The 16,729-nt window shown below is 44.3% G+C and overlaps 3 protein-coding genes across 3 annotated transcripts; all 3 read right to left on the reverse strand.

Annotated features, from left to right (window-relative positions):
* Positions 1-4,027: 4,027 nt before the first annotated feature.
* N7484_005307 (uncharacterized protein) lies at positions 4,028-4,498 on the reverse strand (the record flags this gene model as incomplete). Its single annotated transcript, XM_057115727.1, has 2 exons — positions 4,028-4,312; positions 4,424-4,498. 2 exons carry the CDS (start codon positions 4,496-4,498, stop codon positions 4,028-4,030), a joined length of 360 nt encoding a protein of 119 aa, XP_056975867.1.
* Positions 4,499-6,469: 1,971 nt separating this feature from the next.
* N7484_005308 (uncharacterized protein) lies at positions 6,470-6,739 on the reverse strand (the record flags this gene model as incomplete). Its single annotated transcript, XM_057115728.1, has 1 exon — positions 6,470-6,739. The coding sequence occupies one exon, from the start codon at positions 6,737-6,739 to the stop codon at positions 6,470-6,472; it is 270 nt and encodes an 89-aa protein (XP_056975868.1).
* Positions 6,740-8,200: 1,461 nt separating this feature from the next.
* On the reverse strand, positions 8,201-9,169 carry N7484_005309 (uncharacterized protein; the record flags this gene model as incomplete). Its single annotated transcript, XM_057115729.1, is given in 5 exon segments — positions 8,201-8,381; positions 8,409-8,485; positions 8,577-8,711; positions 8,726-8,758; positions 8,981-9,169. Coding segments are annotated over 5 exon segments (615 nt in total), but the record flags the coding sequence as incomplete, so codon positions are not given.
* Positions 9,170-16,729: the final 7,560 nt, after the last annotated feature.

Consider the following 16,729-nt stretch of genomic DNA (forward strand, 5'->3'; position numbering starts at 1 on the left):
GCCTGGCTCGTTAAAGGCAGCATAAACATTAACATTGGCATGGAGGTCACGGCCGGCCTCGGTGATGATCTAAGTTCGTTTATGGAATGGTACGCAATATATGTAGGCATAGGGATATGCATGGTAATGGTAAATCTTTCATTCCATCGAAAGGCTTGAAAGAGGGCCTTCCATGAGATATTATCTTCTAGAAGGAAACTTGATGTCTTGAAAATCCTTTGGAGAGGCCACAAAATTTCATTAGCCGCCTAGCTATAAGGCTTTGTACTTCTGGTCCATTCTCCGTCGTTAGTCAGGAGCCTCAATACTAGAAGAGCGATGGTAACTTCAACTCGTTGGTTGCCTACGGTCAGGCGGCCGCCAAGGCTTCTTCACCAAGCGACATCGTGCCCCCAATTAAGTCGATTCGATTTTTTACGAACGCTGAAATGGCTAGAGCCGGCGAGCTAGCCAACATGGTGATGACCGCATATCTAGCAAACCAGCATTAATAACAAACCCTCGAATAACCGCTTGAGAGCTCTGGTCTCCTGGCTTGCATCAGCCCTGAGACGAGGTCTGTCAGAACACGTTTACATATTCTCCTGAATACTCAAGAAGCCTAAGATTAAAACGCCAACATCTGCCACTGTACTATAGAAGACAATGATATGGGAGGTTTGGGATCAGTTCTTGAAAATGCAGAGATAGAGAAGACCCCCCGAGCAGCTTAACTGAAGCGGAGCTTGAGCCTTCTCCACGAATCGATAATCATCACAGTCTAAGCTTAATATTGATAAAAAGCGATGTCAATTCAACCACCGTCCAAATTTGCGGGGGTGGTCGGCTGTTGGCTCCGTCGATCTTTTCGTGAGGTCGCATATAATACATGCGTGCATCTTGAGGTTTGTCTCTCGAGAGAGCGTGACTGTCGCCGGGTGTTTGTGACTTGGCTGTCCTTGTGTCTTCCAATCGGCCATCAAACGGCGGAAAACTGCTGTTGACTCGGTTTCCTCGACCTGCGCTTATCTCGCATTGTGAGGTAGTATCTGACGGGGATTAAGGAAGCCCTCCATGAAACCCCCAGAAGCCATCCGATGATAGAGGAACCCCAAGGCTTCTAATTCGAGCAACTGTGCCTAAGATGGACCCACGAAGAAGGCAATGCAGTATGCAAATGCAGCCCAGCCATGATGGGCCCACTGAAACGTACCCTGTTCCACATGGTAGATATGGGCCGGAAGACTGAAGCTAAACCCGGAGTAGAAAAGAACAAGATGTGTGACCGCTCAGCATCCGCTCACTTCTGCACATCCGCCCAGGTCGGAGCATGAAGACTGATTGCAATACTGGCAATCAGTAAGGCTCAAAGCATTTCCCCTTGCAAGTATGATGGGATGTCGAGCCACTGGAGCACACCCACTGGAGCACACCCGGCGTTGGGGCCCGGAAGAAGCGTCTACAGGACACCGCGTGTTGCAACTCCAGGGTAGATGGCTGAAGCGGCGACCGAGGCTATAAAATATCCAGCACACAAGAGCGAGTAGCCCACAAAGGCCAAAGCTATCTTGGACGGACGCCCTTTCAAGCCATCTAGCAAACTTTGACACAGAGCGGGGCATGCTTTTAGGCGAGGCAATATTGGATATCAGCGGGTTTATATCTTATTTTCCATAGGCTGCTTGAACGACGCTGACCGGCCCATAGTGCTTGGGGGGGCGGTCGAAAACAGCTTGGGATGTTGATGCGGTCATCTATATTGTTGGTGAAAAAGATCTGTTGGATCCCCTGTACTGATGGTATTGTCCTGTCACCCTGATACGCACTACTCATGCATTAGGGTTAGACCTGTATCTATATTACTGGGTCGTGACCCACATAACTTCATAATCAATACAACCATCATACACATGCTACAAGAAGATCGGAAGGCCTTTTTTTCACGGCTCCTCGAGGTGCGATAACCGGTTGATGATCGAACATCAGCCCCTCTCAAAAGATACCGGCAGCATTAAGAAAACCATATCTTTATTGCAAAGCTGGGTCTCATGAAGTTTATGTTTCACTGTGGAACCCCAATTCTACGCCTATCAAATGCCTTCAATATAATACAGTTGTTAACTGTCCTATTTCCCAACGACTGAACTTGGCCAACGTGCTGAGACGCCTTCAATATGTCGCATGGTCGCTTATTCGATTAGGCAGTGGCTGTCATTGCCAAAAGGATCAAGGAGGCAGCCGTGGCCAGCGATGGCGACCGTGGTACGCGTTATGGCCCTCCGCCCGTTGGATTTTCGCACCAAGTTTCTTTCAAATGACCAAGTCATTCTGGTTCTCGTTGCCATCATATCCGGACTCGTCAAATACGTAAAGAGCATTGTTTCTACGCCACGCATTCGTGTTGTAGCGAACATGTCTCCGGGCTGTTTTCTTCATATGGTTCTGAGCGAGTGCCGACAATGCCGGACCAGACACCACATCATTCGTGCTCTATAACTATTATAGTGATGTAACATATAAAATACTAGAAAGATAGACGGACTATAGGTCACGTGGCTGATCAGATACCCTCCTTGTCAAGATTCCGGCTGAGGACTGGACCAGAATCAGATATCCACTCCTTTCGTTGCCAGTCTTTCCATTATGAAGAAGCCTCAGGGTATACGCGCCGCTGCCCACTAGTGCTGTCTAGGGAGTCTCGGTTGCTTGAACCTTCATCCATGATATCGACCTGTCTGCTATGCCGGACTGCCATTGAGCCATCTTTATTTCAATAGCTAATAGGCATACTTCATTATGGTCCTGTCCATTCATAGCCAGTGTTCCAACGAGTGCAGCAATTTTTGAAAGGCTAATAAAACCTCACATACATGCGGAATAATCCAGCCAGGATTTTATTTTATACACATCTAGTAGCAAGTTGATTCAACTGGATTCCTATTGGGGGAAGACCTCGGTGAGGGGCACATTAGGCGTTGCGAGTCGTGAATTGCTTAGCGGTATCGATATTTTGAAAACGCTTAAGAAGCGTTCCCTGCGCATCGTGTAGGATGAATGACCCTAGCCATTCTTAGCTGATGAAGCTATCACCAATCCGTCATCGACGCGGTTGCAGTGAGACATTTTGCAACGTTTACCCGCGTTGACTCAAAAATGGCGAAGCAGAGCCAAGAACACCGCTGAGATTTTGGTTTCTGGGCTGTCTTAATTAAGAACTTGAGATTTATTATCATACTCCCAATACCGGTGTTTCTTCAACTTGGTCACACAACTCATCAACGTCAACGACCGAGGCAAAGGAACAGACGGGTTAGTCAGGATACCATTTCATGGTTAGTTAAATAGATTGAAATAGCACTAATAAAAAAGAGAGTCATGGATGCCCCTGATTGGCTGATTTGAGTACGGAAGACAGCAAGTTCCAACAGTTATTTGGCCATGGTCATAAGTACTGTCAAGATATAACCAAGGGGAGGAAATCAACGTGAAGACTTTTCTCTTCGGAATACCGCTGTGGGTTTGTCTGTATGGAGAATTGGCCTCTACGACGGGTTTAGGTTGGCCTTGGTAAGTTTCTGACTGTTTACTATAAAGTTGACCAAGAAAACCAGCCCACCGGCTAGGGGTGATAGGTCCACTGACCGCTATCTTCCTAGGCGAGCTTGGGCACAACTGATAGTCGTGGCCAAGTATAGGACCTATGGTTATGATGGCTACGGCGGGGAGAACCACCCCGAGATCTACTGGTCGGAGTAGAACTATCTGAAGGAATAATTCGGTATTGCCTGGGATTGGTGCACAGTTCGATATCCAGGGGCATTGGCTTGGCGCATGATATCCAGCTATATTGGGGTAAACGTCTATATTGCGTAGTGGAAATAGTTGGGCAACTAGGTGCGCATGCCGGGAGCGAGTTCCGTGTTAGTGCTGTATTCTAGCTCGACCACCAGCGATACCGCCGGTGTGTGTCCCGGCTAAACAAGGGCTGCTGGTCTAGATATGGCAGCATCCAATCCGTGCTGTGAAAGCGATGTTTCAGGTATACTTGCTAGGAAGTGGCTATTTCCTCACCATAGATTTCTTGGATCTTGATCACACACCGACCGTACAGTGTACGATGTGGTTTATGAGCCCAGTGCAGGCGGCTGTACTCGTCAGGATGCAACCCCCATAGCCAGGCAAACAGATGATCAACACGCTTGATACCACAACGATTGCCAGTCAGGATAGTAGGAGGCCAGTGGGTACCTTCCAAATCCCGCTTTAGGGACGGCTTGCTAAACGCCACCTGTCCAGACTTTGTAACACTCTGAAACTCAGGGCGTATGCCAGCCTGCAAGACAGCAAGGACATCTTTCCGAAAGGCGCGTAGACAGAAGTCAATTAGGAGCGAGAGCAGCGCAGAAGGGTTAGCATGATCTTACTGGTGCTGAATTATATATACAAAATAATCCTCAAGTAGGAGAAAATCATCCTGGTATTTGCGGACGCGCTCGTAATAGATTCGAAACTGGGCCATGACTGCTGGTGTGTGGAGGTCCATGTGGAGACGATGGGCCGGGCGGAACCCCATTAGTTTCCAAGTGGATCTTGTTAAGGAACCAGCCATAACCGTGGCGTTGAATTGTGGTGCCCAGCCCAATGCCCTCCCGGTACTTAATCCGGCCATTGGATTCCGGAATGGCTTTCACGTCGTGCCTGCAGGCCCGGCTTTGCTCTAACCGGTTCCCGCCTCCGCCAAATGCCCGTCGCAGACAGCGGAGGAACAGGATCATTACCTGGGTGCGATCCCAGGACACCATAAAATGGCGCTGGTGCTGCAGGCTATTTGTTAATTCGAATCCTGCACATAGCCAGTTCATGTTACACCGTAACCATTTGAGGATAGTTGCGGTGGAATGGACATAGAATGGCTGGCTTGATAGATCTTGAAACACTCGGTGAGCCGCACGGCGTCGCTGAAATACCTGTTTAATCTAGATCAGGAGGTCTTTGCGCACCCGATGCTCTTCCCGGGTCCCGAAGGATTTTCCAGTAGATCCATCTATTGCAGTTGCACACCGGGTCTTGCTGTGGATGGACGCGCGGTGTAGGGTATCTCAGTTAAGAATACCTTTCCCGAGGTGCTGCCAAGTTTGATATGACTCATGATCCAGGGCTAGAGCCTCTAATAGTGGATTACTAAAGGGGTACTAATTTCCAGCAGAAAAGATCTCTTTGACCGAGTTGTAGAATTAGCTGTAGAGCAGTCCCGTCTTACGGAGGTGAGACCTAGTCCGTGTCTGTATAGTCAAGGATCCTGTATCTCGGAGAAACGGGAAAGGATAAAATGCTATCTTCCCCGGGTTCTGGACTAGCGGGGAGTGGAGAAGCTTGTCTAGACAGCATTGTTTTCAGAGCAGAGTTTGCGCGCTGATAGGCTAGAGTCGGGCGTAATCGGGTATGTTTCCTTCCCAACATCAAAGAAGGCCTGTAAATATACCTCTGGTTGACAGTGCGGCTCTATAACTCTTGAAACCGATGTTGCATATTAGACTAGATTGCGGACTGTGTACGGAGCTTTAGGTTCTTAGCACTTACGAAAAGACGATCCCCCTGGAATCCATCGGGTCCCTTTACTCGAATGATTTGATAAACAGCCTACTATATATGATTTAGATGCTTAGGGGCAGAAAGCAGCTGAGTAGCTGTTAACGGGACTGTGTCTATATAGATCGGCCCTCCGCCCACGCTGCCTATGAGTTTGAGTTACTATAGTTGAGATTGGAGTTGAAATGCTGTAGCCGGGCATTAAAGTAGTATTGATACACCGCTAGGAGGAAGATATTGTCTATCTAGGTCCGGAACTAATCATCTGGCAGTCGGCTCGACTTCTGTTGGGGCTGATAGAGTCTAGGGAACAGGGCGTAGATCGATGCATCCTCGAATCCCGGAACCCGGGTAAACGTGTAGTGCTTAACGTGCTCCAGTGGTAGTGAGAGGCAGTGTAGGTGACCGTGGCAATCGGTACACTGGACCGGCAGTGGATCTAAGTGAAGATCCGGCTGGAGGTTCGAGATCGGCCGCTAGACAGGATATCAGCCGAGGCCTCAGGAACAGGCAGCCGGACTAGTTATATAGGCTAAGACACTGTCTATCGAAGCGGACGGCTGCTGGCCCTAGCTTCTGTTTCCCCCAGGCCAAGCAGATCGCAGGCACGCTTCTGGATTGTCTCGCATCGGTCCCGCAGAAGGCTTTTTCACGCTGTTCTGGTGGCCAGTTCTTGATCCATTGGTCGCCCGACCTGGCCAGTCTGGCAGTGCTGAGCACGTCCGGGCAGGGCCAGCACAGGACCTCGTTCAGACCATGGCTCGGTGATCCGACAGGGTTCCGCTCGTGGTTGTATCGTGTGTGGCAATCAACAGAGGAGTTGTTCCGCGAGTAGCAAGTGTCGCGGGCGATGATCCGCCAGTCAGTAAGGGATCTAGCAGATGATGATCTAGGTTTGTGTTCACAGGTAGGCCATCTGGCCATCTGGTAATATATAGGTCGAGTCGGCTGGTAGAGATCGAGGGAGAGCGGGGCTTCCAGGGTCAATGACGGCAGTTGGTGTGGGGCTCAGGGGACGCGAGAGCGGCTGAATTTCCCCAGGCAGCGTGGGTTCCTCTCGGGGAACGGCAACAAGCCCAGCAACAGGTTGGGCGGGTACGCAAGCGAGATTGGCACAGTACGGACTGATTTGAGACGCATGGTTGGCAGCGCTCTGGCGGACTGTCGCCATCGCTGATGCCGTGGTTGAATTGTTCGAGCCTCGCGCCTCTGCTCCACGAATGGGTATTTTCGTGGTCGGCCGCGCTTTCGAATATTAGGACCTGTGGCTAGTAATGTCATGGTGAACTTGGCTCCTCAGCCGTCGATCGCACATGGGGATGAGAGGCACAGGGTCCACCCCCGCAAGGCATGATCAACAGGGCGGATGGAAATAGGGGCTGCATTGAATAAGCTCGTAGCACTCGTTGAGGATACAATATTGGATTGGTCAGAAAACAAACCTCTGATCAAATACAGTTACACTAATGACTAAAAGAGGTTTAATTTGGCACTATTCCAAAAGCAGTTTAGCTGTCGCCGAAAATCGATCACTGTCGCCGAAATTATTAACTGCAAAAATTCCCCAAGTTCGATACCTTCTTTTGGCTCACCCAGAGATGCTGGAGCAGTTTCAAGTGTAGCTTTCGACCGGGCGGGTCTTCTTTGGCTTCCGTAACTGAGGTCAATTTCCTGCGACCCGCGGGTGGCTCTAGTTCTAGTGTCCGTTAGAAAAAAAAAGCGCTAGGCAAAGCCCTAACCTGCAGTCTGCCCTGACCGCACCACCCCCCGTGGGATAGGGTCTAGGGTTTATCACGCATAGACCATGACGACATATCAGAAGACAATGTAAGTACTAATCTGCCCTGAGAGCAGCCCACAAATTTCTTCGAATGGACGGAGGAAATACTACCGAAAATTAGAAATCTGGATATAGTAAAGTAAGAACAAGAAAACATACTTGTAACGGTCGAATTCTTTTTCGATTTTCCATTGGGTGCTGGGTTTATCACGCGGGACGGATCGATGTAGCAAGAGATTCCCTGGAATATATTAATAACTGGGTAGTAATGAAGGTCTGCACATACAATGTAGAGTCAGGTTTGAGTCGGTTTTAATCAGGTAATAGTGTGGGATACTGGCTTTGGATTTGACGAACTTCCAGTAAGTTTTAGTCTCACTGTCATTTGTTAGCCTATATAAGGGTTAGAAATCAGCTAAAGCTCTTACGGGTCTTTCACGGTCCGCAGGTGGTGAAGCTTTAAATAAGGGTCGTAGACTGTGGTGAGCCAATAGCTTGGTTCTGCTGTTGATTGGATAGAATAAAATTTGTTTTCGGAGACTGGTTCACGAGTTACTCTATTTTATGCAAGTTAGATTAAATCAAGTGGCATGTAACGGAGGTTCGATTACTTGATTTTGGCCACGGAGGCCTGCAAACTTTTCACATCCGCCTCTAATGTCGATATGCTTTCCCCCTCTTGTCGAAGTTCCTCTACTGTGGGTCGAGGTTTAAGAGTCTATGGCCGTATTAGTATTGTATTTGCCTCCGGGTAGGGATCTCTGGATAGGAACAGACTGGAAGGAGTTAACAGAAAAGCAACGGGCTTAGATATATCCCGACACGATTAGGGTCAGTGGCAAGCTTAGGATCTTATGTAACGGCGTTAACCTGAAGAGTCAGTACCACGGCATCGGTATCTGCATCTATTAATAAGGTAAATACCTCTTTCACGATCCGAATCATCTGTAATCGACAATCGCGCTTAGCTTTTACTAGCCTAACCAGACTGCTATTATATGGGGTATCCGGGATGTGGCTAAATAGGTCCTGTCTATCCTGCGTTTAGTGCGAGATTGACTTGAACTCTTCCTTTATCGATTTAATCTCCGTTGTAGTGTCCTTCGTAGTTATAGAGACGGTTAGGATTGATTTCCCCTGGCTATAGTTAGCGCTCACTACCTAATTAGCTCTGGATATGTTAGATAGAGAGGAGTAGTATACTTATTCTAATTGTCTTCTAGATCACCTTATAATCGAGATAACTTTCTAGTAGAGCGTTTATATAGATACCTATATTCTTATAGTCGAGTGGACTGCCCTTATTTAATAGGAGTTGATATGATTGTAAGGCCGAATATTTGGTAAGGATAGCGTGCGTCCTCTATGGAGTCTTACGGACTTGATCTGGAAAGGTAAAGGCCGCTTTAGCTATATTTTTGATCGTCTATCCTTTTGCGATGGACGTTTTATCCTAGATCTTACCGCCGCTAGACTAGGATACCCTATTAGTGACTATAAGTATATAAATTAATATATAGTAAGAGGAAGTATACGTGATAGACGTCTTTGAGATCTTAGTTTGATTATTCTTATTAAACCCCCCCCCTTAGCTAATCTAGTAACGCCTAAACTAGCCTAGGATAGTTTAACTAATAGCGCTCCCTTAATGTTTATGGCGCTCTCTATATTATTTAGTTTAATAGAGAGAAGAGCGTTAAACTTACTACCCTTGAGGAAGCCGGAGATATAGCTATCCCTATAGACCTTAGTGAAGCGCTGTTGGTTAGTAATGGTAATATTAGGAATAATGTTAAATTTAGTAGTATCGTCGGCGATGAGCTACTAGTTAACTACCTTAACTTAAATAAAGTAGCTGATGTCGCTTTCCTTAACTTTAGAGGAGTTGAGGTAGGCTATTTCTATTAGTATATATAGGTCGTGAAGCGATTATGAAAGAGATATACCTTTGGACGCCTTTACGCCCTCTACTCCCTAGTATTTAATTTCTAGGGCCCCTAGCTTGGTTAGCCCTCTTTAAGCGGAATAGAAGAGAGAATATAATATTACTGATATTTAACGCCTTAGTAAGGTCGCTAGTATAGTCGATAAACTTAGAGGTGAAGGTTATCTACTAGCTAATTATGTTGGAGCTGGGAGTTAATTTTTTCCTGAGATTGTTATTGGTTAGAGGTGTTTTATTTTCCTTAATAACTGTATCGTTAACTTGTAGCTATTGAGTGTAGGAATTGAACCTATAGGATATTAGCTTGACTCTTGTATTGGGGAGTAACCTACCTAGAGCCAAGGCGTATTAAATCATTATATGGGGTAGTTTGGGCACTTATTTTGCTATGAGGATGTGGAGAGAAAAGGTTAAGAAGATGGATAGAGGATAAATCCTATTCTAATAATTACTTTAAGACTAATTCTAAGTGTGATATATTATTCGCTCGTGTAATTATAACCTAGTATTTACCCTTCCCTACTATATATCTCATAACCTAGCACCTATATATCCTTAGGTTAAGATCCCCACGCTAGGGTCGCCTACCCTACCTCCCTTAGATAGAGGTATGAATCCGTTTACTAGATATTCTCTCTATTGATATTCTAACCCTTATATACCCTAATTTAATATTAAATATGAAAAATTCCTAGACCCTCCCTAACCCTAGAGAGGTGGTATTATTATTAGAATTACATTTTTAAAAAAAAAGGTAGGACGCAAAAAAAAAATAGTGTAATACTAGTGAGATTATTACATAGTATAGCGGTTCCCTTAGCCTTATATAAATTTTAACTAAACTAGTTAATAATTAAATTATTTAGACTATTATTATTAGTCGTTGAAATAGTTGAATCATTTTATATAGAATTAATAGGCTAAAAGATAGTGCGTCATTAGGAGCCTTAGTATCTTATATAATAGGGTAGGTGTTACGCGGTGCTAACTGGTCATAGTGAGTATCGTTCATATGGTCTGTTATACGTACGTCGAGGCTCGCCCTTAAGTCTTAATCGCAACCGTACCGTCGCCTATTGGCCTTACACGGGCTCGGGTCTATAGATTAGACTCTTGTTGGTCTGCGCTAGGTAGTGCGCCTAGTTAAGCTATGCTTAGGGTCTATGTTAAGTGACAAGAGACTAAGTATACCTCTCCTAGTAGGGTGGGTTATCTTAAGTACGAAATAAGTGTGAAGCTAGAACTATAGGTTCCAAGTAACAATATATAATTAAACGCGAAGAACTAAATATATCTATGGTAATGACCGTTCCTTATATATCTAATCCGTCGCATCGCTCGATAAGTCTAGGACTTATCACTTAGTCTATTCCGGTCTCATCACCTAATAAGCTATACTTATCGCCCGATGAGTTAGCATATGATCCTTCCCTAGGATCCCTATCTTCCTGGGATACTAAGCTCCTTAGGATCCTCCATATCATAGGATACTCACGGTTTATTAGTAACCGTGGTTCGTCGTAGGGTATTATTGATCCTAGGATACTCTATATCCTAGGGATCTCCCTTTTGGTTCTAAACCATGGCTTATTGTAGGATATCCTTAATCGTAGGGTGGAGCCTATTATAGGATCTTCCTTATTAGTAATAGCTATGGCGTGTCGTAGGATACTCCTTATCCTGCGATCGTGCTTATTATGCGATCGTCCTTTTCCTAGGATAGCACCAAACCATGGTTACCTTTAGTTATCGCGTATCGTGCATCCTATTATGAAGAGGCTATAGTTCTCTAAACTATACCTTATATATAACCTGCACGTCGTCCCGTTTATCTAGGATAATTAGGTATAAGTACCCCGTAGGTGGTGTGGCCCCCTATAGGTCTGTAATATCACCCCCTCCTTTTCTAGGTCTTTATCCCTAAAGACTCCTATATCTTATAACCGCCTACTCCCCTCTCTTAGTAAGTGTTGGTTCCTACTTCTCTCCCTATCCTTCAGTCATAACCCTACCGCTATGCCTTTATCAAAGTCCTCCGTCTAGAAGAATTAACTAAGTGATCGTTTTTCCGTAGAAGGTTTTCAAGCCGTGATTTCGTGCGATCGTTATGTTCGCCTTAAACGAGTGTGTATCTATATTAAAGATTTAGATCGTTATGGTGGTTATGTAAAGGGTAGTAGTGGTGTTAAGTGTACTATATCCTATCCGCTAGTTAGGAAGCTATAGCCACCGCTATACGTTTAGAGCATCAAGAAGCTCTACTTTGGTCCCACGCTGGGGATTTCATTGCTCGTGATTTTAAAGAGATTACTGAGCTAGAAGAGCTCGAGCGTCGCGAGAAGGAAGAATTAGATCGTCTTGAAAAAGAGTGTATTAAGGTCGATTGTTTAAATGACTATGGAAAGAAGGCTACTCCGACCGCTGATGAGCATTCTGGCCTTTCTTTCGTCGAGGACACGTATGTCCTTGCGGCCACGTTAGAGGACTCTAGTTGGACGTAGACGACTGCGTCTAACCCCTTACTTTCGGTGGACTGGTTAAGTGTCGATTTCGACGCTTTCTTAGCTACCGTCCCTTAGGGGTCTTTTTCGCCTCGTTGTAGTACTGTTGAACCAGCTGGTGGCAGCCCCTTAGGTTCTTGATGGGTTCCCATGTATTTTCCAAGGTAGGGTACCCCTGCTATTTGACTAAAAGTTATTGCTAACTATTATGCTATCTGTCCGCTAGGATTTCTTCCACTTTGTATTCTTCTTCGCTAGCGTCTTCGATTTCTATATTGGTAGCGATTTCTGTATTGTCTGGCGCTTTCTCTAATAATGATATATAAAATACTAGGTAAATTCTGTTTATGCTCTGCGGTAGCTTCAGCTTGTAGTTTACTAGTCTAGTTTTCTCTTTAATCGTAAATGGTCCTAGTTATTTATGGTCTAGCTTGTCGCTAGGTCGTTTAGTTTTTATGTTTCGACGGAGGAGGTATACTTTCCCCCCCCCTTTATAGCTCTGGGCCCTCTTGGTGAGTCTTATTGTAGTATTTCTTCATGCGTAGGTTAAAGAACTTAATGTCCCGTGATATTTAGAGGTGTAGCTGTTTGATTCTGGTGGCTAGAATCTGTGATGTTTCTACCACTGCGTGGTCACCGATTAGTTCTCTGATGATCGTGGGGTTATACCTATAATTAGCGAAGAATAGTGATTCTTTCGTTATCGCGTGTATTGCGTTGTTGTACGCGAATTGCGCGATTGGTAATAATTCTAACTAGTTGTCCTGTTGGTAATTAACGTAATGTCGTAGATATTACTCTATTATCTGATTTGTTCGCTCTGTTTGTCCGTTGGTTTATGGATGGTAAGCGGTAGAGAGTTTATGCTTAATACTGATTTAGTCCGCGAATGATCGCTATAGGTTAGAAGTGAATAATTTATCTTGATTAGATGTGATCTTTCTAGGTGATCCGTGATTGGCGAAGACATTCCTTACTAAGATCGTAGCTATTTACTTTGCGTCGATCTTCTCTGTGGTTGGGATTATGTATGCGTATTTGGTTAGCTTGTCCACGATAACTATAATTATGTTATTCCCGTCTGATTCTGGTAGTTTCGTGACGAAGTCTATTGTGATCTATTCCTATGGTTTCTTGGGTACTTCTGAGTTTTATATTCCCCTATATGGTAGGTGTCTCGTTGGTTTATCTTGTAAGTATGTATCGTATTTATTAATATACTTTCGCACCTTTTTGTGTATGTTTGGGATATAGAAGTGGCGGGTAATTAGTTCCACTATCTTTTTAATCCCTAAGTGTCCTTTGGTAGGTTCGTCGTGATGTTTCTGGATGATTTCTTCTTGTATTGGTCTAGGGACGTAGATTAATCCGTGTATTAGTAGTATTCTATTGTCTAGGGTTGCTTGGCGGTTCTCGTGGTTGAGCATCTGTTCTAAAGCTTCATCTTTAGTAGTTGCTTCCTTGATTCTCTGTAGCTAAGTGTCGTCCTGTAGTTCGCTGGTTGCTGTAAGGGTTTGATGATTGTATACTAGGTTTCCCTTGTTATCCTTAGTTAATATAGCTGGTACCGCTTCTTTGACTCTAATCTAGTAATCTGGTCTTCTGCTGAGTGTATCTGCTTAGCCGTTGCTGGCTCTACTATAGTGTTCGATCCTATAATCGAATTATAAGAGTGTTTTAGCCTAGCGCACTTGTCTTCTCGTGAGCTCCTTCGTCGTCGTGAAGTAAGTTAGGTTTTTGTGGTCTAATTTGACTAAAACCTGATGCTTTACTCCCTTAAGGTATGGCCTCTATATTTTAAATGCTAACACTATAGCTAGTAATTCTTTATCGTGGATATCATAGTTGAGTTTTGCTAGTATCATTTTGCGTGACTAAAAGGTAATCGCTCTAGGTGCTTTGACCCTGTTAATAGTTATGATTTGTGTTAATTGTGCTCCGAGCGCAAAGTCAGATACGTCGGCTTCTATTGTGGACGGTAATTCCACGTTAAACGCGTAGAGGATTAGTCTTGCCTGGAAGAGGTTTTTAAGGCCTTGAAATAAGTTTTCCGCGGCCTGGTTCTATTCCTATTTTTTATCCTTCTTGGTTAGGGTATTGAGTCCTGTAGCTATTTCCCTGAAACTGTCTATACTTTTTCGGTAGTAGTTGTATAGTCCTTGGAACTATTGAATGTCTTTCACGTTCTTCGGTTAGGGCCATTCTAGGATGCTCCTGATTTTTTCTTCTTCTATACTAAATTAATCGTTGCTGATGATATACCCTAGAAATCCGGTCTGTCGTATATAAAACTCGCACTTCTTAAGTTTTAAGGTTACCTTAGCTTCCCTTAGCCTTAAGAGTACCTTTTTCACGTGTTCCTGGTGTTCCTCGATGGTCTTAGAGTACACTAAGATGTTATCTAGGTAGGCTACCATAAAGATGTCTAAGTAACCTACTAGCACGCTGAAGATAAATTGTTAGAACGATGCTAGTGCGTTGGTGAGCCTAAATGGCATCACTATATATTTGAAGTGTCTAAACTTCGTTTGGAATGCTATCTTCTACTTATCTCCTTCCTTGATCCGTAGGCGATTATAGGCATCTATGATGTCGAACTTCGAAAAGTACTTAGCGCCTTAGATCTAATCTTAGATCTCCTGAATTAGGGGTAGTGGATGTTGGTCTTTCTTAGTAATCCCGTTTAATTGTTAGTAGTCAACGCATAGTCATAAACTTTTGTCCTTCTTTGGCATAAATAGGATAGGGTATCCTGCCGACGACGTTAAGTGTTGGATGTATTTCTTTTTGAGATTGGTCTTAATATACTCCTTTAGGGTCTAGGATTCTTTCTCTAATAGTTAGTAGATCGGCATGTGGGTCGGTTCTTTACCCTCTATGATTTTGATCTTGTGGTCGTGTGGCCCGTGCTCTGGTAGCTGACTAATAGGTGGTGGTGTAAATATATCCTGAAACTCCTTATATTCTTTAGGGAGTTCTAGTGCTCCTTCCTCTATTATATATAGGGCTATCTCGTCTTCGTGGATCACGATGTATTCTTTAAGTTCGTTATCTGTTATCTCTGGTCGCTGTTCTCGCGACTTGATAACGCTTATGTCTGTGATACGTCGGCCTGTTACCGGCGTCGGAGGTAGGTTCACCCTTTATGGTGCCTCCTTAGGTTCTCTTGCTCCCGTGCTAAAGACCTTTTTAATTATTTCTCGTGATGCGCCCGACCATGTTCGGCTTGTTCTTCTATAACTGTAACTTGCGAAGTAAATGGCTCTAGTGTTCCATTGGATCGTTGGCTCGTGTTTTTTTAGCTATGGCATCCCTAGCACTATATCATAGTTTCCTAGTGGGGTTACGTCGAAATAAATGGTTTCGAAGTGGGTTCCTATAATTATGGTTTGGGGTTCCGTTTTATGGGAAATGCCTAGGCCTAGACTTTCTCTATTTAGCCTAACGATGGGTCTAGATTGGTTCCTTTTCTATACTGGCATTTTGATTCGTTGCATATATTGTGGATCCATGAAGTTTCTATATACTCCTGAGTCGACGAGTACCCTAACTGTTTTAAGGAGGATATTCGCGTCGATCTTGAGGTATGCTGCCTAGTTGGTGGCTGTAAGTTGTTGGGGTTTCTCTTGGTGCGTGGACGCATTACCATTAGCACTTTCGTCTTACTTAGGAGTTTCTTTGGGCGTCTATATCTCTGATCTTAGTTCCTACATGACTAGATCTTGGGAGATGGTGTCGTTCTAGTCTCTGTGTTAAGTCTATCCTTGACTCTCGATTTCCGTAAATCTGTTACTAAGGACTATATCGATCACTTTTTGATAAAGTCCTTGAGCCGTTATTTCTAGTTAGTTTAACGTGTTACGTCTTTCTTGCCTAAGGGTTATTAGTTCTTGTAACTACTGCTATACTTGACCTAAACTATTTCTGTCTTCTTGGTTCGATGCTAGTAACTGATTAGCTAGTTCCTTGATATTAAGTTCTTGCGTGGCTTCTTGGACCTTGTTACTTTGGGTTGTATTCGTTGGTTTATCTTTGGCCGTAGCCTAAAGTTGTTGTGGTTCGTTATAGCCCCCTCGCTCTTGAGTGGCTCTAAGTTGCTAGGGTTACTCTTTGCTTTGGTAATCCTTAATGCGGTGTCCTGGTTTCCTATATTTGAAATATAGATTGTTGTTTTTGCGTCTTTTCTATTCTTTATTAAGGAGTCTTGCTATGTTAAGCTCTATTAGTTGTGGACCGTAAGGATCACTATTATGTGTCTGGCGCGCGTTATAATCCTGCTATCTCTCTAGTTGTTGGTTACTATATGGTTGACTAGTGTTGCTTCTCTACTACCTGTGTTCTCGCCGTTACTGAGCTCTTTTATAAAGCCGATTATCGTATTTGACGGCGATGTTAATAAGCTTGGTAAGCTCGTCTGGTCGGTTGATTCTTATAAGTTTGTCTTTGACTTCTTCCTTAAGTCCTCTTTCGAATAGCTAGGTATAGGTGTCGTCGTCTATATCTAAGTGCGAAATGATCTATTGGAACTCCGCGGCGTACGCGCTAGTAGATCCCGTTTGTCTAAGCTTATCTAATCTCCGTTCCGCCGTGTGTACCGCGTCGATGTCGCTAAACGTTTGTTTAAGTTTTTTCTTAAAATTCTTATATGAGGCGAAGATTTCTATCGTGTTATTATTCTACTTATCCTTCGGTTTCTCGTAAAACTCCCTCATAGTAGGTTCGAACTAGTTAAACGCGGCTCCTTGTAGGTAGGTGGATATATAGACCACTTTATCGATTTCGCTGGTGCATCGAATGATCCTTAGTTGTATCTCTATTTACGTGATGAATAACCGTAGTTTGGTTCGTTCTCTATACAAGAACTCTAGCTTTGGTGGCTTAACGGGCGGTGCCTAGTTAGCCAAAGTTCTAATTTATTCCTAAAGCTGGCTTACC

Source organism: Penicillium longicatenatum, assembly GCF_028827895.1.
Source record: "Penicillium longicatenatum strain IBT 33135 chromosome Unknown contig_2_segment0_segment0, whole genome shotgun sequence".
Classification (NCBI taxonomy): Eukaryota; Fungi; Ascomycota; class Eurotiomycetes; order Eurotiales; family Aspergillaceae; genus Penicillium; species Penicillium longicatenatum.